Raw genomic sequence first — 24,065 nt, 5'->3', positions numbered from 1 at the left:
AACGGGATAGAATTAGGGTATGGCATATCAATTTTGTGATGTCGAGCTCATTTAGTAGCGGGCCAGTGGGGGTTGCTATGCGAAGGCTTTTGGCTCGTTTGATCTTTGCTGCATGGCTACAGCAGCGCAGGTCACCGGGTTGAGGCCTCGCCGTCTTCTGATAAAACCTCTGGTTGCATCCTATTAAGTGTTTTGTAAATAAATACTATGTAATGCTCCTTAACGCGTGTTTAGAATGCACATCCGTCCGGCCAGATAGCTAGCCTCCGATGCTATTTCGCAAATACTTCCTTCACTGTAGTCGATGATTAGTTATTGACTGTTCTTCAACAATAACTGAGGCGGTATGTTGACTTACCAAGCTTCTTACCAGTTTTCTTCACACGCCCCCATCTTGATAGCTGTATCTTTTGCTTCTTTGGCGGCGTCTTGTCCACCTCCACTATCACTTCCTCGACCCTTTCCACTTCCACTTTCCTTATCTTCTCCACCTCCTTTGTGATTGTTTCTACAACTGACTTCTCCACAGTTTGAACCTCCACCACCGGCCGATCGACGTAAACTATCTTCTCCACGTATACCACCTCCTGTTCCACCGCCTCCCGTTCGGTCCTCTGTCTCCCACCATTTTGAGTTGTCCTTGTGGACGTGTCTTCTGGCGGGGCAACCGACCCATCCCCTTCATCCGCATCCAACCTCTCATCCTCGCGGCCAAAGGAGTTAAGAGAATCTTCACCGCCTTCCCTTTCAGACCTCCCCTCCACAACCACGGGGTCCCGTTCAACCCCTCCCCGTTTCTGCTTCTTGGGTTTAACCGCGTGACCAACCGCATTCATGTTAACCTCACCACCACTTCCCCCACCATCCTCGCTACCCCGATGCCTATCCCCGGCCCTACCCCCATCCCCAACCACGCCCACAGCCGCAGAAGCAGGAGTAGAAGCAGGCACAGAAGAAACAGCAGCACCACCCTCCCCCTTCCCCTCCACCCCCTCCAACGCCACCCCCACCCCCACAACCCTCCCCACCAACCCCCCCGCTCCCCCCGTTCCCTCCCCCGGAAAAGCCTGCCCCACCCCTCTCACAAAAAACCACCATACCTCCGCCCAGCACCTCCCATACGGATTCTCCCCATCCTCCAGCCAGCTCCTGCGTTCTCGTAGCATTGCTTGGGCTTCCGGTCCGCCTGCCTTCCCGGGCCAGGCCGGCCCCGCTGCAGCGAGGTGTTCGTGCCAGTGCAGGGCGGCGTAGCGCAGGAAGGGGTGGGTTGTGGTGAGGTGGCGGAGGCGGGATTCAAAGGTGGTGAAGGTTTGGGGGTTGGGGGGGTTGGTGGGTGGTGGCTGTTGTTTTGGGGGAGGGGCGGGTTGTTGGGTTGCGTTGGTAGGGGGGAGGGGGATGGGGAGGTGGGGGTTGGAGGTGGTGCTGTCGAAGCAGGGCATGGTGAGGTAGGTGATGCAGAGGTTGGCGAGGGCGGCGTGGGCGGTTTGGGGGTCGAGGAAGGCGTTTGTGTTGTCGAGGTCGGCCGGGGAGCGTGGAGTGGGCTTAGTTTTGGTGTTCTTGAGGTGGTGTTGGAAGCTTCGGTGGACGAGGGAGAGCCGGCCGTCGTCTTGGAACTTTACGAGATGGCCGCAGTGGAACTCGATGCGGAGTTTGATGTTATCGTTGAAGAAGGAACCCAGGATTTCGGGGGTGATGATTTGGTCTGTGTGTTCTGATGTGGCTTTGGCGAGTGCGTCAACAATCTTGAACTCGGAGAGCTTCAGACCCTCTTGCTGGAAGATGGCCCACTGGAGAACTTGCTGGACAAAGGTGGCGCTTTTGGGGTTATTGGCGAGTCCGAGCAGAATGTGCGAGTAGAGATCATCGACATCGCCTTCCACAAATTGCCTGAGAAGGAACAGGACATCCTTCTCACGTGTCGTTCGGGATCGCCTGAGTATCTCCACGACAAGGGTCGCCCACAGATACGAACCCTTGGAGTTATCGGCAATCTTGTTACATGTCTGTTCCAGCTGAGCATCCGCGTTGCGCCCCTTGGCCTTCCAAAGGGGGTGCAGCCTAGTCCATGCGGTTGTCTTGATATCCTTCTTGACATCCTGCGACCGAATATGGTAGGACTTGAATCCCAACCGGCCAAGCCGCCCACGGATGTATTCATCTCCTTGAGAGACAGCAAGAAGCTTCATTTTGGGCGTGGCTGTCTCTCCTATTCCTTGCTTGAGTCGTTCAAATGCCTCCTTGGCTTTCTGTGGGAGCTCATCCAGAAAGTCAAAAAATGTTTCTTGACATTCCTTGCTCATCTCATCAAGGCCGTCGATTACAAGGGTCAACGACTGGCGGGCCATTACCTCAGCCATGGCATCAACCCAGATTGTGACAAGAACCTTTTTTGTCCATATCTGTTGTTCATGAGAATCGCGGCCCTGTGCTGCTTCAAACGTGGGTAGCAGAAATCCCGTAACCAGTTCGGGAACGAGATGGAGTGCTTGATGCAGCGTGGCGCGCAGGAGCGCTTGTAAGTCCCCCCGTGACGGATGGGATTGGCTGAGGGCGCAATGGATCACTCCGTGTTGCGCCGCAGTCTTTCCATCGTGGAGCTTTGTGATGATGTGCTGTGCGAGGAAGCTTTTCCCACAGCCCGCCGGACCGTGGATCCAGAGCTTTTCTTTACCAGAGTCGTTGGCGAGCCACAGCTCCATCTCAGGTGTGTCGAATATCCAAGCGCAGGTCCCTTTGGTGGGCTTCTGACCTAGGGTGTGGCAATGGAACGACGTAGGGCACAGCGAATGGAGAGCTCGTTTTTCTTGATACCTGAGTCGATGTATCGCTCTGGGCTCGTCGTCGATCAAAGCCCGGATTCCATCCTGAACGAGCCCAAACTCGTCCATATCGTCTTTATGATTCCTGAACTTGCAGAGCCCGATGTGGTCTCCAGATAAACGGCGGGGAGTCTCTGTCGGTGTACGGGTAAACCCATATACGTGGTTGACCATCTTGTGGCGGTCAGTCCACTGTCTAAGGGATGGTAAAAAGGGGGGTCAGGTAGGTGTAGTGACACTTACGACGTCGTCCATGCCCTCCATCGGCCTGTCCTCAATAAATGTAACAAAAGACAGATCAGGTTGGAGAGGCAGGAAGTCTTCGGTCACGCGGTCGAGCATCCTACTGTTGACGTGCAACTCTTCTAGCATCTTCTTGGTGGGAACAACCCCTTCGGACGGAGCACGGCGCAGCAACACCCTGTGAGCAAATCTTCTCCACTGTTCCTCGTTTAGGCCGAGATGGGGGGTCGAAAAGAACATGACGCCTCGACTGGCATCCCAGAGGTCTTGATACTTGATGTTGTGAGCCATTATGGTAAGTGCCTTTTATTTGCAGATGTCAGCCGAGCTGGCACACTGGAGAATTAGATCGACATGTAGGTAGATTTGATGGCATACTCTCTTGATGATGACCCCACCAAGACTGTGCCCGACGAAAACGAGGGGTCTCAGTGACGCAGTCTCGTCGTCTTCTCGATCGTTGGACAACCAGACCAGAAGATCATTGGCATGATCTCGTATGCCGGCCTGGCTAGTTGTCCCGTTGAGTGACGTATTGTACTTGAAGGAAACGACCCTAACGTCGGGAAGATGGTTAGGTAGAGGCAAAAGGTCTCTTGGCCAGACAGTTCCCGGTTTATCATCGGCTTGCCATGTCCCGATGTAATCACCTCCTAAGCCAGGAACTAATATGATGCTTGTGCGACACCCCAGTTGGTCAGCCACACGCTTTTTATCACCATTTTCCCAAGTGATCAAGCACACTATCTGAAAAGCTTACTCGGCTTTGACTTTGCGTGTGACCTCTTTTAAGGGGTGGAGCTGTTCTAACCACGTGGAATCAAAATCTCCGGTGCTGAAAGCTTCATGGTAAGAGCCCATTTTCTCTATTGATGCCTGCGTTGCTGTTGAGGGAGGGAGGTGCGTGCCAGGCAAAAAAGGGTCAAAACATCTGCCTGTTTCTTTTGTCCCACAGGGGTATCATTCGAGAGCCTCCCGAAACAGGGTAGACTGTATTACCACACGCGGCTCCCACCTCCCACTGTGGGGGTCTGGGGGATGCGGGACGTTGGGGGGACGGTCACATGAGCCTTGCCACTTGCTGCCCGATGGGCCGATTCCCGTGTGCAGCCTGATGGAGGTTCGGAAGTGGTTTGCCTGTCACACACCACCTTCGGCATCACGGATACCTCCATTAGGCAAAACAAGATATGTACGTGCCCTGGTTTCCTTGGGTGGGGGGTCAAATAGCGTGTTACGCCCCTTTAAACCCTGTTGTTCTGATTCGAGACTGACGTATTCACCCCTGAGCCGCAGCGATCTCGGGGCCCAAAAAAGCAGAAACAAGGCATGAGTCAGCAAGCCATTGCCCCGAGCATACGGAAAGATGCGGAGGATGCGGACGATGATCTAAACCGGCAAGCGGAAGGGGTCAAAACCCTCATTGCAAAACTCCGAGAAGTCTTGAACAGGGACGACGCCAAGAATTGGGAGCAAGTTTACCAAATCAGGGATTTAACCGAGCAAGTACAGCGGTTCAAACGACAACTTAGAGACAGTCTGCCTATCGGAGATCCCGACAACGTTTCACAGGACGCCATGAGTGCACTAGAGGTGGCCCAAGAGAAAATGGCAGAGGCGCTGCGCGCCAAGATACTGCAACTGGAGGTTGAGCTCGGAAACCTCACCGAGGCGCTTCGGAAGGAGAGATCAAAAAGCTGGGATTTAACATATCAATGCCAGGACCTGCGGGAGGAAGTCTGGAGGCTCACGATGCACCTCAGCCACAGCATGACCATCAGCGATTGGGAAGAGGGCCCTTTGGTGCCCAAGACGGCTCGTGAGAGGGCGCTGGAGGAGAAGGTCAGGGGGTTGGAAAAGCGCGTTACGGAGCTGGACGATAAGGCAAAGAACAGGGATTTGAGGATCGGATACATCGATGGAACCGGCAGGGCACGGTCTCGGTCGATGTAAGGTCTTTGAGGTACGTGTACATACTTGAGTGGTTCCCGAGATGAGTTGAGCCTCTTCTGCCCCATGGAACGAACCGAACGAAAAATGCGTCATCTATGCACGGAATATCGGAGCTGGGGCCAAACCCCTTCTTCGCCAATCGAACTTCTTGGAAAGAGTGGATGCGGAAACTCGGTTGCTCCCAGAGCCACCATCAGGCAGGGAGGGTCCAGTCCTGTAGCCCCCCTCAAGTCCCGTGGGCTCCGGTCGAAGCATTCGCTGGCGTCATGCGATTGGCCAATGCCATCCAGCACTCAGCACGCAAACAATGAAGCCCCTTGGCCAAGCTCACTCAATATTTCAACCCGGGATACAGCAGGGTTCGGCAACACATCTCGGACCATGCGCTAGTTCACGCCATCCTACCTTGATAACGCACACGATCCGCCGTAGTAGATGGACATGGGGGTCGTGCAAAGCATGATTGGGCGTTGAATATAACCCTTGTATCTGTGCATGTCATCCTTGTGGGACCTTGGCTCAACTTCTCAGGCAGAGCCTCACCCCCGGCCCAGCAGAGCCTCATCCCCTCCCTCAGTCCACCCAAGCAGAGCCTCATATTCTCTCAGCTTGAGCGGGGGAGTGGGAATGGCATCGCCCAGATCCCGCGCAAACGGCGTTGCCAGCCGTATTGTTCAGCTCGCCGATGGTGGGTGTATCAGGCATCAGTGCAGTCAAATCACTTCGGGCCGTGACTGGACGGGCCGAGAGCGTGAGAAAATCCCACGCTTCATGGCAAACACCTGAGGAGTCTGAGGCTCTGCCATGTTGAGGCTCTGCCATGTTGAGGCTCTGCAAGTTAGAAGATCTGTTGCTCCGCTCAATGGCGCCGACTTGAGCCCCATAGACATAAATAGCCGCTCTTGCTTCAGTGTGAGAAACCGTCAGCACTCTTGTTCACCGTTTCCAACCTAAAAGCGCGGCCTACCCATCCAACATTCAGGTATCTATTCTCTTGATTTGTATGAGGTTTCCCGGGCTCTGTTGATGCTTACCTCGCTAATGCTGTGACCCCAGGAGAAATCTCATCGCAAATCTCTCAGAACAGGCTTTGTCTGTCCGGTGTTTTCACAATGGCCACCGAATACATCCAGCCCACCGAGGGTTTCAAGGCCCTCGCCGCTATCACCGACATCTACACGAGCACCTTGAAGCTCGTTTATCCCGCTGCTAGGGACATCGCCAGGGAGCTCGATGGATATGCCACAGAATTTACGGCAAATGCAAAGGCTCGGATCGACGGGCTGATCGTGAAGGTCCAGAACCTGAACTGGGAGAAGCAGAAGCTTCAAGCTGAGGCCGAGGAGGCGCGTGTAGCAATCGCAGAGGCCGTCGGGACTATCCACACTTTTTTGAGGGGCAATGGCCTGGAGGACCTTCGGGGCTATAAGGCGAACGAGGAAAACGATTCAGTTCCACCTTCTGCGGGAGACAGCCCTCCCGTGGATGCCAACCCTTCCGCGGATGAAGGGGCGGACGAATAAAAAGAGCGTAGGGTGGAGAGGAGGGACTAAGGAACACTTTCTAGTTTGTCAAAATAGCGAGAAACTTACCCATAAAACCTGTTATTCCGCGACCAGGTCGCCTACCTAATGTGTTTAAAGGGCATGGTTATTATGGCTTCCGACTTTCAGAGTTGGGGAGTGAAAGGTTCCCTTCATAAAGAGAGAAACCATGGGAGATGGCATTGACAAAGTAAGGTCCGTAGGGGTACGTAAATGTCAGGTAATACCTGGAACTGCATGTACATAATAGCGTGCATTTTATAGGTAACTTATCCCATATCTACCTAGTTATCTTTCTTTCCCCTGATATCAAGGCCCACATGGAAGGGAAAAGGTCAAGCTTTATTGGTCCATCCGCTTGGCCCTGTGATTCAACCGAGTGTGTGGTGGTGGCGGTGGGATGACCTTACCCCTTGGGTGCAAAGGTACCTTAGGTCAGACACATAATATGCCCATCAGGGCTCCGACGGCGGACGTCTCGTCGTAGAGCCCAACTTCCTCCTGCTCTCTTCTTATTTTCGCTACCGGGACACGAAATGGCGCGTGCGATATCTCTTTTTGCTGCCTTGGTGTTTTTGCTCGGACTCAGCGACAACGTGACAAACAAACAAACAATTTATTCCGCCCGGCGGGTTTAACCCGAAAGGGCAACTAATACTAACTCAACCATACATTTCCAAAGATATGCCTTGATCTCCTTAAAGCCCATGCAAGTCCATTCTAGCGTGTTCGTTCCGTTCTACCATTCTTCTTCGGATTCTCGTGGGTTGGTAGGATTAGTAGTGGGCTGGCTTGAAGGCGATTCTCCAAGTGTTCAACGTCCTATCTTCGGCGGCTGAAGCGGTGCCTGCTGTCCGGGGTACGAGGTGATGGGGGGGGGGGGGATTCGGTCATGGAGAGTAGTGGGTGGTCACTTAGGTGTTTTAGTCGGTCTGCGGCGAGTTTGCGTCAAGTCGACCGTTGCATTGCTTCCATCGCCCTCGTCGTTTTCACCCTTTTGCGCTGGGGCCGGCGATATCCCACTCCTGGAGACCCCGAATCGCCTCTCATGACGTCAATGACGTCTGAAGCGCCGCGCGCCGCACCTGGCATCTGGAAAGACAGAATCTTCAACCAGCTGCCTCAAAAGACGCAAAGAAGATCAATGTAGCACAGATTTGTTTCAACGAGATTTTTCGGAGTCTGTTCCGTAAAAGAAACGTCTGTAGTGCCGAAACGCGATGGTTCGATCGGGGGCCACACCAACGTGACAGCTGCAGCCAGGATACGGGTTTTGGAATACGCCATCTGCTTCGAGTACTTTGCCCCTCGCGAACCCGGAATCCCCGGATTGGCTGGGCCGATCCAGGAAGGGGAATGCAAGGTGCCCGCCGTGCAGCAACAACTGGCCACTCTGAGAGCTTGGTTGGGAGCTCTCGAGGCACTTCCTAGTAAAACAAAACAGTTCTTGGTTTTTCTGATTACTTGGTGTAGTTATTAAATGTGGCACGCTGACTCCTCATTTGTCCCAGTCCTCCTCGTTGGACTACCCCTGTGCTACTATGCGGACAAGATCGGACGGCGTCCGGTGTTGATATGGAGCGCCATCGGGATTCTGCTCAATCTCGGTAGCATGGCGGCCATTTGTGAGTCTTGCCGTGTGCGGCTGTTATTTGCTAGGCTCTCCCCCTTTTTCTTCTGTCATGGACTCCAGCTCAACCTCGCATGATGAAAAGGCTATCTTCGGCAACTATTCCCCGTAAATGCCGTACTTGCGTCGCCCATCTTTCTCCTTTTCGGGGGAGGCAAGTTTGTGTTTCTGGCTATGATCACAAGTATGACGATCGACGTCAGCCCCGAAAACAAGCGGTACGCTGTGCCAGAAGGCACCCTGACAATTGGCATAGAGTACCGATTTTGATCTTGCTGCCCTTTTTGTCAATCACGTACCACTGGTCTCTCGCTCAGGTGCGTTGGCATAGACTGCCTCATGGTTTCGCCCTCGGTAGCAATTTTGCGCAAGTACTAATGGCTATCTCACAAACAGGCATCCAATGTCCTTCCCTTGATGGCTGTTCTCAACCTCGGCCTTGCTTTCGCCTTGCCCCGGTTGGCCAACAAGATCAGGACGGCCTCGGAGCTGACTTCTTGGGAGGTTGATTGGGCGCTTACGGTTGGAGGCGTGCTGCCTCTTGTGGCCGGCCCCGTTGTTATTGGATTGTGGCAGACCATGGAGGGTACGATCATTGGTATGAGAATGTCGTGTTTGCCCCGTCTTCTTTTTGGATACTAACGTTCTCTTTAGGTTTGGTTATCCAGACGGCTGGCTACGGAAACCGTATATTTCTGTTATCCCTGTTGCCCTCCATGGTGCCAGCAGATACTCGAGCGCAACTTTACATGTTGTTAAGTCTAGTCGACACCCTCGGCGGATTCGCCCGCTCTACACTCATGGAAACCTTGTTCGGCTTTAGTCTTGGGCCTGAAGGACAAGGCGCTGGACTCCCTTTCATAATCTGTGCCGTGAGTCTTAAAAGCTAAGTAGGTGTCTGCTACTCAGGATGCTGACTTTGGCCTAGTTCTGCCAACTTGCCGCCGGTGTTATTTTATTTTTGATGCGACCGCAGGCGGACGCCATCTACGTCTAAGAGGGACGGGACTATTTCTTGCGTGATCGAACACGTCTGAGCACTTCTGATTTACTTTTCATTGACCTTTTGTGGGCATGTCGGAAGCCAAATAGACCATAGAATAACATAAACGCTTCAAAGCGAACTTGCGATACCGTCAACTCCCCGCCCCCTTTTCCCCTGAATTTCACCTCCCCCCAAAACCAACACTTAATCCCATCCAAACCACCCCCCATCACAAACCCCCCAAACCTAAGGCAACACCACCCTCGCCCTCCTCGCCAGCACCACATCCCCCCCCCTCTCCGCCCGCCGCGCAAGATGGTACTTTATCCCCACATGCCGAATCATCCTGCGGTCCGTCTTTTTCGACGGCGTGCGCGGCACGTGCGACAGCAGCAGGAACTGCGTCGGCACCATGTACGGCGGCAGCGCACCCGCGATGGCGTCTTTGAGCTCGGCTACTTTGGCGGCGGTGTGCGGGTCGGTGGTGGCGTCGGTTATGGTGGGTTCGTTGGGGAGGGTTGTGTTTGTGTTTGTGTTTGTGGGGGTGGGTGTGGTGGTGATGGGGTGGTTGTCCAGGTGGAGGAGGGCGGTGAGGACGGGGTCTTCCTCGCCGTCGACGAGGCCGAAGATGTCGACGATGATGGTGTCGAGCGGGGAGAGGCGCTTGCGGGTCTGGTGCTCGACCTCGAGCGCGTTGATGCGGCACCCGTCGAGCTTGAGGATGTGGTCCTTGCGTCCGACATAGTCGATCGTGCCATCATGGTTCCAGCGGCCGAGGTCGCCCGAGCGGTAGAGGCGGGGTTGGGCGGCGCCTGAGGCGCGGGTTGGGTGCATCGTGGCTAGCCAGGCTGGGGGGGTCTCGAGGAAGACGGCTTCGGTGCGTCGGGCGGCGGTTTGGTCCAGGTAGCCGCGCGCGAGGTGCGAGCCTTCCATGAGGAGCTCGCCTACGGCACCAACGGGTAGGAGTTTGTCGTGCGAGGTTGCGTCCACCACGAAGACTGCGCCGCTTGTTGGTCGGCCGATGTTGGTCCGTCCCGGGCGGACCTTGTCGTTGTAGCAGCAGCTGATAGCGGCTTCGCCCATGCCGTACTGGTTGACGAGCCGCGTGCTGCCGCATGTCCAGTTGGCCACAAGTTCGGCTGACAGCGGCTCTCCGCCAACACAGAGGATCTCCAGACTCGGGACGTCAGCCGGGTCTAGTTTGACGGCCACAGTTGGCGTCAGGAAGGCCGCGTTGGCTTTTAGGACGTTGATGTTGTAAGCTAGATCCTGGACTGTCCCCATGGGCCCCGGCACGCAGCAGCAGCCGCCCGTGATCAGGGGCACCATGAACTCGAGGTTGCTGATGTCGAAAGCGTAGTCATCAAAGCTGAGGTACCGCGTGTTTGTATCAAGGGACAGGATTTTGGCGTAATTTCGTATAGCCGTCGCATACGACCGGTGAACCTGCACGATGCCCTTGGGTTTCCCGGTACTGCCCGAGGTAAAAAGAACCAGACAGGCATTATCGGGGCGCACCGTGTCGCAGACCGGGCCTCGATCTGATACTGGGAGGCTCCGGAGGATGCTCGGGGAGGTTTCCACGGTGATCGGGACGAGGTGGCGGAATCGGTTGGCGTGTTTCTCATCGCAAACGACGATGCGAGCGCCGGTCCGGGTGATGACTGAATCGAGATAGGCGGGCGGGTTGGTGGCGTGGATGGAGATGTAGGCACCCCCAGCACGCATAATAGCCAGCCGGGCCACCACGGCCCAAATAGACTTCTCGAAGCAGCTGAGCACAAACGTCTCGGGCTTCACGCCGAGCCGAGCCAACTTGTACGCTAACCTTTGCGAGAGATCGTCGAGTTCGCCATAGGTCAAGGTGTCCCCATTCGTTGACATCACCGCAGTGCGGCTAGGGAACTTCCTGCATTGCCCCACAATAATGTCATGAAGACACTGTTCCTCCACTGGACTAACCGATGCGGTGAGTTGCCGGACTGATTGCCAGTCGTGGGCAGAACAAACATTAATATCCTGTAGCCTCGTTCTGCCTCCGCTCGGGGTGGTCATGGCCATATCTGCTAGCTGCGAGGCGATATGCTGGAAGGTCCGGAAGACGCTGGTTGCGGCATCCTGACTCATGTGGGAACGCCGGAAGTCAAGGGCGGCTAAGATTCTGCCGTTTGCCTCCTTACTCATGCCGACACGGATGTCCATCTGGTGTATCATTTGCTCAGTCTGTAATCATGCATTACGGGGCGGATTCAAGGCACTTACCCCCAAGGGCTTTCTGCCGGATAACAGCCTAGGTCTTGTGCCACCGTCACCCTCTCCAGAGTAGTAGAGCAAGGTGTTGGCAAAATCCCCTACCGCAGGCTGCCCTTTCACGATACGGATTTCGTGACCACGCGGCGCTGTCAAGACGGTAGATACCGCACCAGCCCCGAGCCTTCGTAGAAATTCCTGGACCTCCTCGCCCCCGTCAACCCGAGTCAAATACAAGACTGGATCACCGCTTGTACTGTAAATGCGACCTGCCGACTCCACTTCTTGGTAGACAAAGCAGAGAATGTCGGCCTGGACGAAACATTGCAGCGTCAATATCCAGGCTGCCTTGCATATTGTTACCGGGTCGTTGTGGTGTCCCGACTCGTGCCATTCTCGTTCCGGAAGGAACTGAGTTTCGATGACGGACCCAAACTGGGTCACCGGTGCTGATACTGAGAACGACGGTGTCGTTCGAGACCCGCGGAGAGTGGGAAACAGACAAGGAGGAAGCCGGTCTTGTTTAACTTCTGAATCGGGATGGTCGTCTATGCGTGAAGGAGACATGATTCGACGAGTTACTAGTATCCGGAGTGTATTTCATACTTGTTCTTTTGGTTCTCGGTTAGAAGTGTAGTAGTATATATCTGTTTTTCAGGAACAGGAAGTAACATGGCTCCACAAGAGATCGACTTCTTCCCCATGCTCTCGGGTTTCGTCAGCCCTGTCTCAGTCTCCCTCAGAGCGGAGGTATTCTAACCAGCCTCCTGCAAGCAAGGCTGTGTCTGAAGCTCCGGAGCGCTTCACGCGTTTGTGAGTTGTCCCAGGTGTTTTTCACGCTACCCTAACTAGGAAATAGGGAGGTTCATCTGCAGGCCGCCCCATGCAGATCGCTGATGCCTAACAAAGCCACCATGTATTGGACGAGCTGAACTGCATGGTGGGGGTAGGATTGGCATTTCACCACCAATAAATCTTGATACACGCGGTGGGGGACCTGCAGCTTGACGGGGCTTCCTGCTTTTGAGTCTTAACCATATTGAGCTGTGACATGAACATGCCTGTCTTGCATGGGCGGGACTGAGCTGCAAACATTATCATGCTGCATGCATCACACATCGCACGGTCCATACCTCGAGCAAATCGCGTCCTGCTAAGTGAAGAGGGGGAACTCGAGGGAGGTTGCAGTACGACGATGGGATTGTACGGGTCTACAGAGCCGCGTCACACACTCCGTGGGGACCTCGGAGGTAATTACCCTGTGTGGGATGAACCTGTCCCCCCAAGTAAAGAGAGCGGAAGCTTCCGTGTGGATTCACCCATCAGAAGAGACATACTAGTGACCTTCACGGCCACGATTAAGACTTCCCCTGATTGGGATTCGCCCCCTGAAGGCTGATCGAACCGCCTGGACGCAAAGTCCACCTACCCAAAAAGTGACAAGCTGATAGCCACGGTCACCGCGATGCCTTACAAGTGCTATCCCATCCAGGGAATCAAAGCCGGCTGGGGCCCTGGCAACCGGGTTCCTATTAGGCGAGAGATCAATGAATGGAGTGAGAGCAAGAACCGCGTGGACCAGGATGCAAGTCATCTTGTTTCTCCTGGCTCGCGAACGGTTCCAAGCCCTGTCCCCAACATCGAGGGATTCATACTTCCAAATCGCAGGAATTCATGGCATGCCGTACACCTCCTGGGATGAACCTAATCTTACGGCTGAGGAGGTCCGGAGTAAGGGGTACTGTGTGCACGCCAATGCTCTCTTTCCGCTATGGCATCGTCCGTATCTTCTCCTCTACGAGGCACGTATTACTCTCAATTTGGAATCCATGTCTTGGCAGTGCCATGTCTTGCTCACCATCCGTGAATGATTAGCAACGCCTCTACGAGATCATGGTTGACGAGATCATCCCGAACCTGGGGCTTGGTCGAGCGGGAGAGACCGAGCTCCGAATAGCCGCCCGCTCGTTTCGTCTTCCTTATTGGGACTGGGCGAAGAATCCGCAAACGCCAAAGCTAGTACTCCCGAGGAGCTTCAGAATCCCGCTCGTCAAAAGGGTGGTCGATAATCCGCTCTACCAATTCAAGATGCCGCGCGGCAAGAAGATGAGTGACTACGGGATGGGGCCGCTCAGAACCATGGAGTTTGATGATGCTATCCAGTACGGAGAATGTGTTGCCACAAGCCGTTGTCCGACAAAGGACGATCGTACGGACGTCGAGGGGCGGTAGAAGGACGGCGTCGTCCACCATTCCACAGTGGACAAGTTCTTTTCGGACCATTCCTTCATCACCGGTTTTGACTATGGCAAAACCGCCGAGATGGTGTACCGACTGCTCACCTACCCCCTGGACTTCAAGAGCTTTGCGACCACGGCGAGGGATGCTACCGGGATCTCGGCAAGCGAATCCAGTGTCATGCTGGATATGAACATCGAGTTCATTCACAACAACATCCACTATTGGGTTGGTGGGGAGGGTGGCCACATGTCTCAAATCCCAGTGGCAACCTTTGACCCCATCTTTTGGTTTCATCACTGGTGAGGGCACATCACCTGAGGCTTGAACATCAAGAGTCAACGCTGACACATCTCGTAGCAACCTCGACCGTTTGTTTGCCATCTGGCAGACGCTGAATCCGGAGAAGTGGTTCGGTGAAGACAAGACAAGACCGTTCGACCAAAAGGTAGTTGGCATGGGTGACACCGTCACCAATAAGACGCCATTCCGGCCCTTTCACAAAGACGAGAAGGGCACGCTCTGGGACGCCGACGCGGCGGCGGACTGGTTCAAGTTGGGGTATACGTACCCTGAGCTGCAGCCTTGGATGCCCGATGACGACCCAAAGGCTACGCTGCTAAGAAGCATCAGTGACACGTACGCCGTGTCTCGGAAGGAGGCGCTCGAGATGGGCAAGCCCAGCGGCGAGCTTGCGGGGGTGGTGGATGTCAAGGACGGCAGCATCGTGGTCAATGATTATGCTGTGAGCATCAAGTATTCGAAGTGAATCTTTCCCCAAAGCTGTTCAAAATTGGTCGTCAATTTAATGTGTGGCTTGACGGGGGTAGTTCCATGTTGTGGAAGATTCCAATGTATTTGCTATCTACTCGGCACCCATATTGATCATCTACCTGACCCTTCTCACCCAACGTGTTCGTGTTCCCCAAACTTCTTAACACAAACCTCGTTATTGCAGTAAGACAAGAAACACTCCCGGCACCAGTCCTGCGAGCTGGCCTGGATACCACACAGAAAGCACCACAGCGGAGCAAACCCAGCCCGGTCCGCTTCCGCCGACAGCGTTTGCCTGTGCTTCCTGCTCTGCGACCCAAACACGTTCTCCATGAGCAGACCACGATCAGCATACCCAGCACTGAGACTAGGCAGCCAGCGCACGATAGGACTCCGGCGGCGAATAGCCCCCATGATACCAAACCGGGTGACATATTTCTTGTCGAGAGCGATCATGGCCGCCAGTCCACGGATAACCCCTGGCTCCCTGGTCTGCGGCTCCAGCTCGTAGAGGATACCACGGATGGTCTCGCCGATCTGGACGCTCCGTGCTGGCCAGTTCTGCGCCTCAGCCTTTCGCAGCGTACCGTAGGCCTCGATGAGCGTTGTTAGGCCGATGGGCCGGCTCACGAGCGCGCGGTAGTAAAGGATGGTCTGCTTCATGTCTGGTGTTTCGACGTATCCGAGGTTTTTGATCAACGCGCCGTTAAAGTTCAGCGCAATACCGCTGACGCCGAGCCCCTTGCCGAAGATTACAAGATCGGGCTGTAGGTGTGGCTCTTGCGCGGCGTACTCGCTGCGCTGGAAAGTGAAGGGTGCTCCGCATCGGATTGCTGTCATGGTCTCGTCGACAATGAGGAGGAGTTTGTGGCGTGCGCAGCTTTCTTTGAGCATTCCCAGGCGCTCTGGCGGGAGGATCAAACCGTCCTCGGTGCTGACTAGGTCAATGAGTGCCGCGATGCAGCCCTGGGCTTTGGCCTCGGCGAGGAGATTGTCCAGGGACTCCTTTGTGGCTGTTCTGATGTTGACCAGAACGGGTTTTGGTCCCGCCGCAATAGCGTTGATCTCCCATTCTTTAGAGGCATGGGCCTTTCCGACGGGAACGCGTTAGCAGCAGACCTCCCCGGGGTCAGTCAAAAAAAAATGAGAAACTTACAAGAGGACCATAACCCGCTCCGTAGCCTCTCACCTCGTAGACAAACTTAGGTTCCCGGACGTGAGTCTCATTCCACCCTAGCAAATCCAGAGCGAACTGGCGGACTCGCTGCCCGGTTTCCTCGGGCTTTTCATCGGGTCTAGGTGCCAGAGTTGGGGAGTGAAGGACCAAGGGGCTGGTTGCGCCCGTGTTGATGAGCAAGCTTGCGATGGTCGTCGGATGCAGAGCATCGCTTGCGTGGGCATGTAATGATATGGGGTAATACCCCTGGAAGAACCGGTGAAAAAGGGTGGTGTACTCTTCCAGAAGCATGTGGTACTTTCGCCCAGCCGCCGCTGGATCCGATATGTACTCTTGCCACAACTGAGAGACTTCGAGCCCACCGTCGCCTATATCACCGTGGCCGCCGCCGTAGGAACACCCCCAACTGTTGTGGAAGTCATGGTCTGGTGGGGGATCGCCCGGCCGGGTTGCCTTGACTTGGGGCGCGTTGAAACCGTCCAACGGGTCGGGATTGTCACCCATGTTAACGTGGTGGGAGAAAGTAGCTAGCAGGTCGTTGGAAAGAAGGTGATGAGGAAAGGACCGGTGAGTAAACACCAAACGGCAGCACGTTTTATACATAACTAGGTAAGGAGGGATAGCCCATGTCCTGCATGAAAGTAGCGCCCAACCCCCACAGCTGCACAAGCAGCCCAATCAACGCCACAGACAAGATCCGCACGTCTCACTCTCAGCTGCTCGGAGCCCTGAATGGCCAGGCGGAATTCGTATTTCAGACCAAGGTAATAGTTTGCTAGCTACAAGGTCACCACCAGCTTCCTTGCTGACACACCACCTGATGCTTCATTCAGGGCAGCTTGAATCAATAAAAGCCCATTACCAACAATCTTTGGCTGCGGTTCTGCTTGATACTTGCCTGCTTTCAGTGCATCCGGTAAGAAATCTTCGTACACCATGGTGCCTATGTTCGGCTCGGAAGCCTCCGTCTCCTCGGTTCCCCGGATGCTGATTGCCAGGATAGCTTTGGCAAGAACACCATCCGGTATGATTTTCTCGTCAATCCAATGCGTTGTCGACACCACCATCTTTGACTCGTCGATCCGGGAGACCGCCTGGGCAGTCTTCCCGAGCGAATCCGCACTCCCAATAGTGTCAAATGCACCAGCAAACTTCTTGCCTCGGAAGGCCGTCTCCAGGTCTTCAAGCACCGTCCCGCTGTTGTAGTCCACAGCCAAGGATGCCCCGAGCGGCTTCATCTTATCGAAATTCCTGGGCGATGCCGTGACGTGACTTCGCACCCGGCAGCAACGGCGAGCTGGATGGCGTTGCACCCGGCGCTGCTCGATCCGCCCCAGATGAGAAGCGTTGTAGATGTTGGGCTAGGGTCTAAGCTAGGAGGCGGGAGCATGGCGCTCGTCGTTGGTGGCAAAGGCCAGGGCGTGGCCGACAACACGATCCCCGATTTTGAATAGACTCTCATCAACATCACAACCACGTCGACCACTTCGCCCGCAACGTCGGCACCCAGGATCAGGGGATATTCGAACGACGTCCAGGGATAGCTTTGCATCTTCCAGTCGAGCCGGTTAATGGCAATCGCTGCATTCTTGACCAAGATCTCATCCTCATCCGGGTACCTGTCGTCGGTATCTCGCACCTGGAGCGGTTTGGCCTGATGTCCCACTAGGAACGCCGCAGAGTTGGGCGCCATCTCTCTTTTGGAACTCCAAGGATTGAACTACGTGACAAAACTCCGGTGTTGTGGAACGAGCTGGTGGGTTGTTTGGCAAACCCTGAGCGAGACGAGCCCCTGACCGCTTCTTCCCCAGGGGGTCAACTCCTCCGCCTTGAACCGCATCGGAGTAACATTTAGATTTGGAATTGATAAGCCGGCATGCATCTTCCGTAAGGGGTTGAGGTTCTCCGTCTCTGAAGCTCGTTGCCGTTTTTGTCTTTCAGCTGGGAACGCGCATGAAGAAGAAAGCCACTGATGAGTCGCATGCACGGGTCGGTTTTATTGGATCGGAACAATTGGGCCGCAACAATTCTCTCTCACAACAAACGACATGCACTTGCGCCATCAGACCCGATGAGAGGGTGGTGTGGGAGGGGGGTTGGCTGGGTTCCTATGGCTCCGAGTTATTCTGCCGATCCAGATCCTAACATATGCATCTCAACCTCGAGACCGACACAATCCTTCCCCCGTGCAGCTTGATGTGCAAGAGATGTATTACAATGTCCTGATACACGGTGTCAGGAAAGCTTCCTAGCCTTGTCACGAACATCATGTTCTCAGCTCTGTCCGGCCGCATAATGCAGATGCATACCTGATCCGGGTCCCCGGGGACAGCGGAAAATGCTCTTCTTCTTGATTCTGGAATTTTCATCTGGCAAATCAAGTTCCCACCAGTAATTAATCCCTCGCGCGATGTGTAATGTGAATGCATCGTCGGTTGACAGGTAAGTTGGGTTACGCCGCAGGGGCAAGACCCCGATTGTGATTCTCTGATAGGTATGCTTTGATGCGCTTAACCGGCATAGTTGTTTCTAATACTACTAGCTCATCAGTTTGACGACGATGATAACTCCAAGCGGGCAGTTTCGGTCGATGCTGCTCATTACCGGTAGCACGTCGTGGCCTGACGGTAGTGTCAGATCCAGTCAACTTCAACCTTCAACCCTCAACCCCTGCCCCCTTCCCGTCACGCTTTTGTCTTTGAGCCTCTAGGGACAACAACTTGCTCTCTTCCCTTGATACAACGCTCTTTTTAACAGTGGGCTTGACCAATGCCGCCGACAATTTGGACCGCCGCGGCTGACGGGACCTTGACAAAAGGGTCGCTTCTGGATTTTCTAGACAAGGACCCTACTCTTCTTGATCAAGAAGACAAATCAGGTATCACTCCGCTCGGATATGCCTTGATTAAAGGGAGGGCGACAGTGGTTGGGCTCCTGTTGGAGAACCAAGCCAACCCGGACAAGGTGATGGGAGAAAAGATGCCGTATCCGGATCGGAAAACGCCGGTTTATGTCGCAGCCACGGCGAAGAAATCGAGCGCACGCACGAAGCAGTTGCTACTAAAGAAGAACCCAAAGTCTTTCGACCAGCCCATGATCCCCGCGCTCAAAGACGAAACCCCCTTGACGGCCGCTGTCCGAACGCAGAATGTCGAGGTTGTCAAGATGCTCATCGAACAAGGGGCTTCCGTGGATAAGCGAAGAAATGATGGTAAATCGACAATCGACTTGGCAAAGGAGCTTCCAGATGGCTCCAAGAAGACTGCGATCCAGGCTGCTTTGCAACCAAACCTGAAGGGCGCAGGTGGTCTCCGAAGCTACGTCAAAAACTGGGCGGTGCGAGTGCTTGGTCGTTTCAAAATCTTCAAACCGCTCGGCAACATCCTTAAGGGCGCTACCCGCTACTTCAACAAGATTGCTCCGCCCACTGGACCTGATCAAGTAAAGACGCTGCCCTAGCCAAAGGCCCCTTTAGCCTCGAACGGCTCGCTGACGTTTGAGTTCATCACAGGACTACTACTCTGAGATCAAAGACCCCGAAACCGTTGCTGACTTTAAGGAGAATCTCAACGCGGCCGTGGATTCTGGTGGTCTACAGAAGTTCTTCCCTCCTGGGGATCCGTACATCGACGAGGTAGCCAAGAAAGCGGCCGGATTGAAGAAAGATCCAAACAACCTCCTCAACGATCCTAGTCAAATCCAAGGCCTCGCAACTCTTGCCCTCTACCAGGCCGTGTTGTATTGTGGTAGGTAACCTAGTTAGCAGCGTTGCCCTCCCCCACGCCCGAGCTGACCGGTACAAAACACGCTTTAGACGACAGCTACTCGATGCATGAAGAGGACCGATGGCCGAAACAAACGGAACTCGCCACGCGCATTGCCGACATCGCCATCCAATCAGTCCCCAACTTCAAGGGCGTCCACTTCCGTTTCATTAACAGGTGGACCGACACCAACGACCTCAACGGCGCCGGCGTGGGGGCACAGCTCGCCGCCAACATTGGCGGCAATATAAGGGTGCTTTAAACCATTTACATTTCGCAACCGTTGCTAAACCCAGTTAACCGTTGGTAGACTCTAATAACCGTTGGCATTTACAAACCGTTGAACTGAATAAACCGTTGTTGAAAGGTCGGGAGATTATCCAATAGAAGCCTTTACTAAAAACGCCATCTTTCGATCCAGCCAATCCTATTATATAAGAAAGTTCTAAAATAGGCAAGTCCAGTCAACAACACAGGCAACAGCAACAGCAACAGACAGATACATCACAATTTGCAGGAACCTACCACCAAATCCTACCACACACAATAAACAATCTATCGCATTCCATCAAACCAAACCAGATATAACCTGTACATCATCAGCTAAGCCCCGGGTCCAAACACTTTTATTCGGGGAACTCCATCGATCGCTAACTTGATAGTTAATACAGAGACTACCAACCAGACCGTTCCCCAGATCAACACCCCATACATTTACTTCGCCGGCACACCGCCACACAATACTCGGCCATCGAAAGGCCCGGCACCATAGAGAGGTCATCGCAAGGGCACATCACCCTACCGGATAGCGATACCATTATCGTTATTTGTTGTGTTCAATTGATGGCTGGTTGGCTGGCTGGGGGGTTGTTACTTCCACCAACGATTAAGGTTTTAAGGTTAAGTGGACTGGCCAATGAGGACCCCGATATCAGGGGTTCCAACCAATCAGGTTCCATATATACAGGAGACAACGGTTTACCAGAGCCAACGGTTGTCTGATTGCCAACGGTTGCTTCAAATCAACTGTGTTTATGATGGTAACGGTTCCTTAAAACCAACCACTATTATTGCAGTGGCACACCAATAATGAACGCCCCGAACGGTTCCACACCCATCGGCACACAGCTCCGGGACAAGATCCTCAGACCCTTGATCTACTCGTTTCTCGACGCCGGCAAGAAGCTAGAGCGCCCCTACCTCATCGTCATCATCACCGACGGCTGCCCCTGGGACGAGAACGTCGACGAGCTCCGTAATACGATCCTGGACTGTGGCAAGCGCTTGAAGGCGGCTGGTTATAGAAGGGACGGCACGTACCCCGCGCAGACCCCTTCCAATCACCAAGACACGCATCTGACCGTCTTCATCAATACTAGCCGTCCGGCTCTGCCTCTGCCAGATCGGAACCGACGACAATGCCAGGGCCTTTCTCGACAGCTTGGATATGGACGACGATGTCGGAGAAGTGCTTTACCGCACGGCGGGTGAGTTGACTCCCTCATCTAGCTAGCCAGCCGCAATGAAAGCAGGAGAAAAGTGAGATGGGTAAGGCTAATAATATGTGACTATTAGAACTTGTCGATGCCAAATACGAGGAACTCCGGGAGAACGAGAAGGATCTCCAGAGCTGGGTAAGCACCCGACGCCTGTTGCGCAGTTGAAGGTTTGCTGTTGGCTGACTGCGTTGATTTGTAGTTGCTCGGAACGCTGCTCACTCCGCTGGACGTGCTGAACGCTCCTTAGGTTTCCAGGCTGTTTTTGAATTCGGGCATTGTGGTGCCAGGAACTCGTTGTTGGCTTAGATTTGGGTGTGTGCGTTGATTCAGGGGTAAGATCCGAATCGTGCAGCCTGCCCATATCAGAGTTGGAGCGCATATGGCCCAGGATGTCGAGGGGAACAATGGCGGAAGGATGAGATGGATTCAGATTGGTATTTTAGTTACGGGTAGGAACAAACAGAAGTGTGGATGACGATGTTTTTCGGACGGGATGATCAATCGTGGTACTAAGTTAGCCCCTTTTTGAGGAGTTCACATTTGGTAATCGTTTATTTTGATGCCCCCAAAATCCCTTGGACCCAAAACGTTCCCAACTCACCATTGCCTGTAATATCCTGGAAAAACGCTCCGATTAAAGACTTCTCTCTTCAGGCTCGAGTCGGCTCTTGATCACGCGAAGACCCCGATTCCGAGCCTCCACACCCAAGTGGCTCGGCTCCAAAGGCGTGAAAATCGTGTAAATAAAATGACTATGGAAGCATACGAAGGTTGATTCTCGACGAGAACACTATCCCATATCCCCGCCCCTCTTCCCAGTGCTCCAGCTCGTGCCCGCACGCCCACGCGGATCTGCCAACTCCAAATACTAAGGTACCTTTCCGGCCGATTTGTCACAGGCTGGTTTTCGTTGGCCACCCCCTTGTACTACAGGATACTCTCGACCGTAAGATTCCACGACTTCGGGTCCATCAAAGCGGACACGCCCCCGTGTGCGCCTTCGTCATCGCGGTTGCCTTCGCTGACGCCCTCGTCGGCAAGGACGTTTTGCAACGTCTTGTACACGACCCTCGTGACCCCGATGCTATCCATCAGCGCCAGAAGGAAGAGAATTAAGGCCGAGACGAGATTGCCGGTCGCCGTGCGCATCTGCCGCCTCCAGCGGGTGGACTCCATGGCATCGTCGATGGCCGGGTTGTTCAGCCTGCTTGCCTGGGCCTCGGACTGCGCCGTCGTGCCGTTGGCCTCGACGAGGAGCTGGACTACGTCGGGGTCTTTGTTGCGAGCTAGTTCGTTTTCGAGCGGCCTTGAGCCTCCGTTGACGTCTTGACGGCAGTGTCTGACGTTGGCCTTGTGCTTGAGAAGGAGCTCGACAATCTTGGCTCGACTCCGGCCGATTCCCGAGTCCGTCACAATCCACAACGGGGTCTTTTCATCGTGGGTGAGATCATCGGCGTTGGCGCCTTGCTGGAGGAGGAGCCGGACGGTATCGAGATGCCCGTTGCGGGCTGCTAGAGCGAGGGGGGTAAGGCCGTAGATCCCTTCTCCCCTCTGCTCACTTTGTTCGTCAATTCCGTGGTGTTGGAGATACGACAACAGGCTTGGTCGGGTGAGGATACCCGCCGCCGCGTCTTGATGAAGAGACATTTTTGAGAGGATGAAGTGACGTGTAATGAAATGAGGTTATGCTCTTCTTCTGGGTGCAAAAGGAGACACGCGAAAGACTGCTAAGTTTATGTGGGGTGGCTAGTCTGGAAGAGTGTACCATAGGGCACCGTGGGCCGAGATACTGAGCAGTTAGAATCGGGGAGGGCCCCATTTCCCTCCTTTCTCCTTCCCCTCACTTCGCCCACAACTAGGGCTTCCCTTTTCACGCACGTACATACTTCCCGGACAGATTTGGGCCGCTAAGGACGAAGATGACATATCGTATGTAATTAGCGAATGGATTCCGGGGGTTTCCTGTAAACCCTTGCAGCGATCGTCCATTTACATATCCCCGCATCAGGAAGCGTTGTCATGTTGCCAGTCGTCGGGTGCTTGGGTACCTATCGACGACAAGGCCTTCGGCCCTAACCTGTCTTACAGTCTCGGAGACGCTGCGGTAAAGGCGGGGAAAAGGCCAATTGAACGAACTAATACGTAAACATATCGTGCTCATCGCCCCGCGCATACTGCATTGCATGCGCATCCCCTCAGCTGTGAACGTGCAGATGCAGGGAGCATAATGCCTCAGCTGAACCTGCTGCAGATCACCACCCAATCTGATACAACAGCAGGCTGCTGGTTTCGGAAGCATGGCCCAAGGGAATGATGTGCAGAAAGACGAGTGAACTACAGGGTAGAGAGACATACAAGTGACTTCGAGCTTCACAAAGTCGTAATCGTTGGCATATCACTGCCTGCAATCAGCAACCACGGCGTGCATGCTTGGCTTCCAAGTTCTTGCTTTATCACCCGCAGGCTCTTCGGAGAGTGGCGGCTGATGGTACAGCTGATGGTACAGCCACCAGGTGGCATCTGTATTGAGAGGTATGTTTTCAAGTTGATTAGGTACATAAATTGTCACCATGTTGAAGTTGGTTGTGAATAGCAACTAGAGTGCGAACTTGCTCCTTGGGTACGGGTACCTACCAGGTAGTTAGTTCATCAGGTTTGGAGGTTCCCGGGAGCGCAAAGACTGGATACACAGGAGATGGGGGAAAATAATGCGACGGGCCTGGTAGATAGTATGTCCTAACCACAGCAGCAAGTTCTAAATATCAACTAACCCATATGCTGCGTCGCCTTCCCCGTAAACATTAGAGGAGACTAAAACTTCGACCATCCAACCTTTTGAAGTTTCCCCCGCGCTATCACCAACAAAACGCCCACTTGACAATAATTAATACTCGCTTGGCGGATGAAAGATGACACTCTAGGCGTGCCGACTGCGATCCGCATTGTTACAGAGCACACAGGCATCGCGTGAACCCTCATCTTCCTCACCTTCCTCATCTTCCTGATTTCCGTCTGCCTCCTGTCGATTTTCCTCCTCATCATTAGGTATCCATATTAGCCTGCCTCGTCATCCCTTCAGCCATCCGCGTCAAAGGCGGATGACTACCAAGGGAGAGATATGGGCTAGAGGGGGGGCAATATCTCCATGCTTCTCAGTTCCAGGGTTGGAGAAGTTTCGGCCCAGCCCAG

General features: G+C 54.1%; 10 protein-coding genes across 10 annotated transcripts; 5 read left to right on the top strand and 5 right to left on the bottom strand.

The window, feature by feature from the left end:
- Window positions 1-66: 66 nt before the first annotated feature.
- F5144DRAFT_628115 (uncharacterized protein) lies at window positions 67-4,159 on the bottom strand. The gene is made up of 5 exons (XM_066792325.1): window positions 3,823-4,159; window positions 3,441-3,738; window positions 3,063-3,365; window positions 359-2,993; window positions 67-295 (listed from the first exon to the last, which is right to left on the bottom strand). The coding sequence occupies exons 1-5, from the start codon at window positions 3,921-3,923 to the stop codon at window positions 273-275; spliced, it is 3,360 nt and encodes a 1,119-aa protein (XP_066644315.1). The 5' UTR covers window positions 3,924-4,159; the 3' UTR covers window positions 67-272.
- F5144DRAFT_163306 (uncharacterized protein) lies at window positions 4,158-5,061 on the top strand. Its single transcript, XM_066782560.1, has one exon. The coding sequence runs from the start codon at window positions 4,392-4,394 to the stop codon at window positions 5,013-5,015; it is 624 nt and encodes a 207-aa protein (XP_066644314.1). The 5' UTR covers window positions 4,158-4,391; the 3' UTR covers window positions 5,016-5,061.
- Window positions 5,062-5,937: 876 nt separating this feature from the next.
- Window positions 5,938-6,718, top strand: F5144DRAFT_163313 (uncharacterized protein). Its single transcript, XM_066782561.1, has 2 exons — window positions 5,938-6,016; window positions 6,072-6,718. The coding sequence occupies exon 2, from the start codon at window positions 6,128-6,130 to the stop codon at window positions 6,536-6,538; it is 411 nt and encodes a 136-aa protein (XP_066644313.1). The 5' UTR covers window positions 5,938-6,016; window positions 6,072-6,127; the 3' UTR covers window positions 6,539-6,718.
- Window positions 6,719-7,967: 1,249 nt separating this feature from the next.
- Window positions 7,968-9,321, top strand: F5144DRAFT_566055 (uncharacterized protein). Its single transcript, XM_066788534.1, has 5 exons — window positions 7,968-8,373; window positions 8,446-8,506; window positions 8,586-8,787; window positions 8,844-9,061; window positions 9,118-9,321. The coding sequence occupies exons 1-5, from the start codon at window positions 8,264-8,266 to the stop codon at window positions 9,184-9,186; spliced, it is 660 nt and encodes a 219-aa protein (XP_066644312.1). The 5' UTR covers window positions 7,968-8,263; the 3' UTR covers window positions 9,187-9,321.
- A 99-nt stretch (window positions 9,322-9,420) lies between these two features.
- Window positions 9,421-12,026, bottom strand: F5144DRAFT_619490 (uncharacterized protein; the record flags this gene model as incomplete). Its single annotated transcript, XM_066791973.1, has 2 exons — window positions 11,437-12,026; window positions 9,421-11,376 (listed from the first exon to the last, which is right to left on the bottom strand). The coding sequence occupies exons 1-2, from the start codon at window positions 11,989-11,991 to the stop codon at window positions 9,421-9,423; spliced, it is 2,511 nt and encodes an 836-aa protein (XP_066644311.1). The 5' UTR covers window positions 11,992-12,026.
- A 935-nt stretch (window positions 12,027-12,961) lies between these two features.
- F5144DRAFT_644527 (common central domain of tyrosinase-domain-containing protein) lies at window positions 12,962-14,431 on the top strand (the record flags this gene model as incomplete). Its single annotated transcript, XM_066792850.1, has 4 exons — window positions 12,962-13,226; window positions 13,300-13,633; window positions 13,685-13,964; window positions 14,023-14,431. Exons 1-4 carry the CDS (start codon window positions 12,972-12,974, stop codon window positions 14,429-14,431), a joined length of 1,278 nt encoding a protein of 425 aa, XP_066644310.1. The 5' UTR covers window positions 12,962-12,971.
- A 134-nt stretch (window positions 14,432-14,565) lies between these two features.
- F5144DRAFT_488180 (pyridoxal phosphate-dependent transferase) lies at window positions 14,566-15,904 on the bottom strand (the record flags this gene model as incomplete). The annotated part of the gene is made up of 2 exons (XM_066785645.1): window positions 14,566-15,525; window positions 15,593-15,904. The coding sequence occupies 2 exons, from the start codon at window positions 15,902-15,904 to the stop codon at window positions 14,566-14,568; spliced, it is 1,272 nt and encodes a 423-aa protein (XP_066644309.1).
- A 468-nt stretch (window positions 15,905-16,372) lies between these two features.
- On the bottom strand, window positions 16,373-17,681 carry F5144DRAFT_566048 (uncharacterized protein). Its single transcript, XM_066788533.1, has 2 exons — window positions 16,617-17,681; window positions 16,373-16,529 (listed from the first exon to the last, which is right to left on the bottom strand). Exon 1 carries the CDS (start codon window positions 17,304-17,306, stop codon window positions 16,848-16,850), a length of 459 nt encoding a protein of 152 aa, XP_066644308.1. The 5' UTR covers window positions 17,307-17,681; the 3' UTR covers window positions 16,373-16,529; window positions 16,617-16,847.
- A 701-nt stretch (window positions 17,682-18,382) lies between these two features.
- On the top strand, window positions 18,383-21,123 carry F5144DRAFT_591315 (ankyrin repeat protein; the record flags this gene model as incomplete). Its single annotated transcript, XM_066790258.1, has 8 exons — window positions 18,383-19,054; window positions 19,125-19,359; window positions 19,428-19,588; window positions 20,345-20,388; window positions 20,454-20,689; window positions 20,757-20,864; window positions 20,953-21,011; window positions 21,076-21,123. The coding sequence occupies 8 exons, from the start codon at window positions 18,383-18,385 to the stop codon at window positions 21,121-21,123; spliced, it is 1,563 nt and encodes a 520-aa protein (XP_066644307.1).
- A 680-nt stretch (window positions 21,124-21,803) lies between these two features.
- Window positions 21,804-22,523, bottom strand: F5144DRAFT_486246 (uncharacterized protein; the record flags this gene model as incomplete). Its single annotated transcript, XM_066785539.1, has 1 exon — window positions 21,804-22,523. The coding sequence occupies one exon, from the start codon at window positions 22,521-22,523 to the stop codon at window positions 21,804-21,806; it is 720 nt and encodes a 239-aa protein (XP_066644306.1).
- Window positions 22,524-24,065: the final 1,542 nt, after the last annotated feature.

Source organism: Chaetomium tenue, assembly GCF_020726465.1.
Source record: "Chaetomium tenue strain MPI-SDFR-AT-0079 chromosome Unknown F5144scaffold_3, whole genome shotgun sequence".
Classification (NCBI taxonomy): Eukaryota; Fungi; Ascomycota; class Sordariomycetes; order Sordariales; family Chaetomiaceae; genus Chaetomium; species Chaetomium tenue.
The sequence above is the reverse complement of the archived record's forward strand: the minus strand, read 5'-3'. Positions and strand labels throughout refer to the sequence as shown.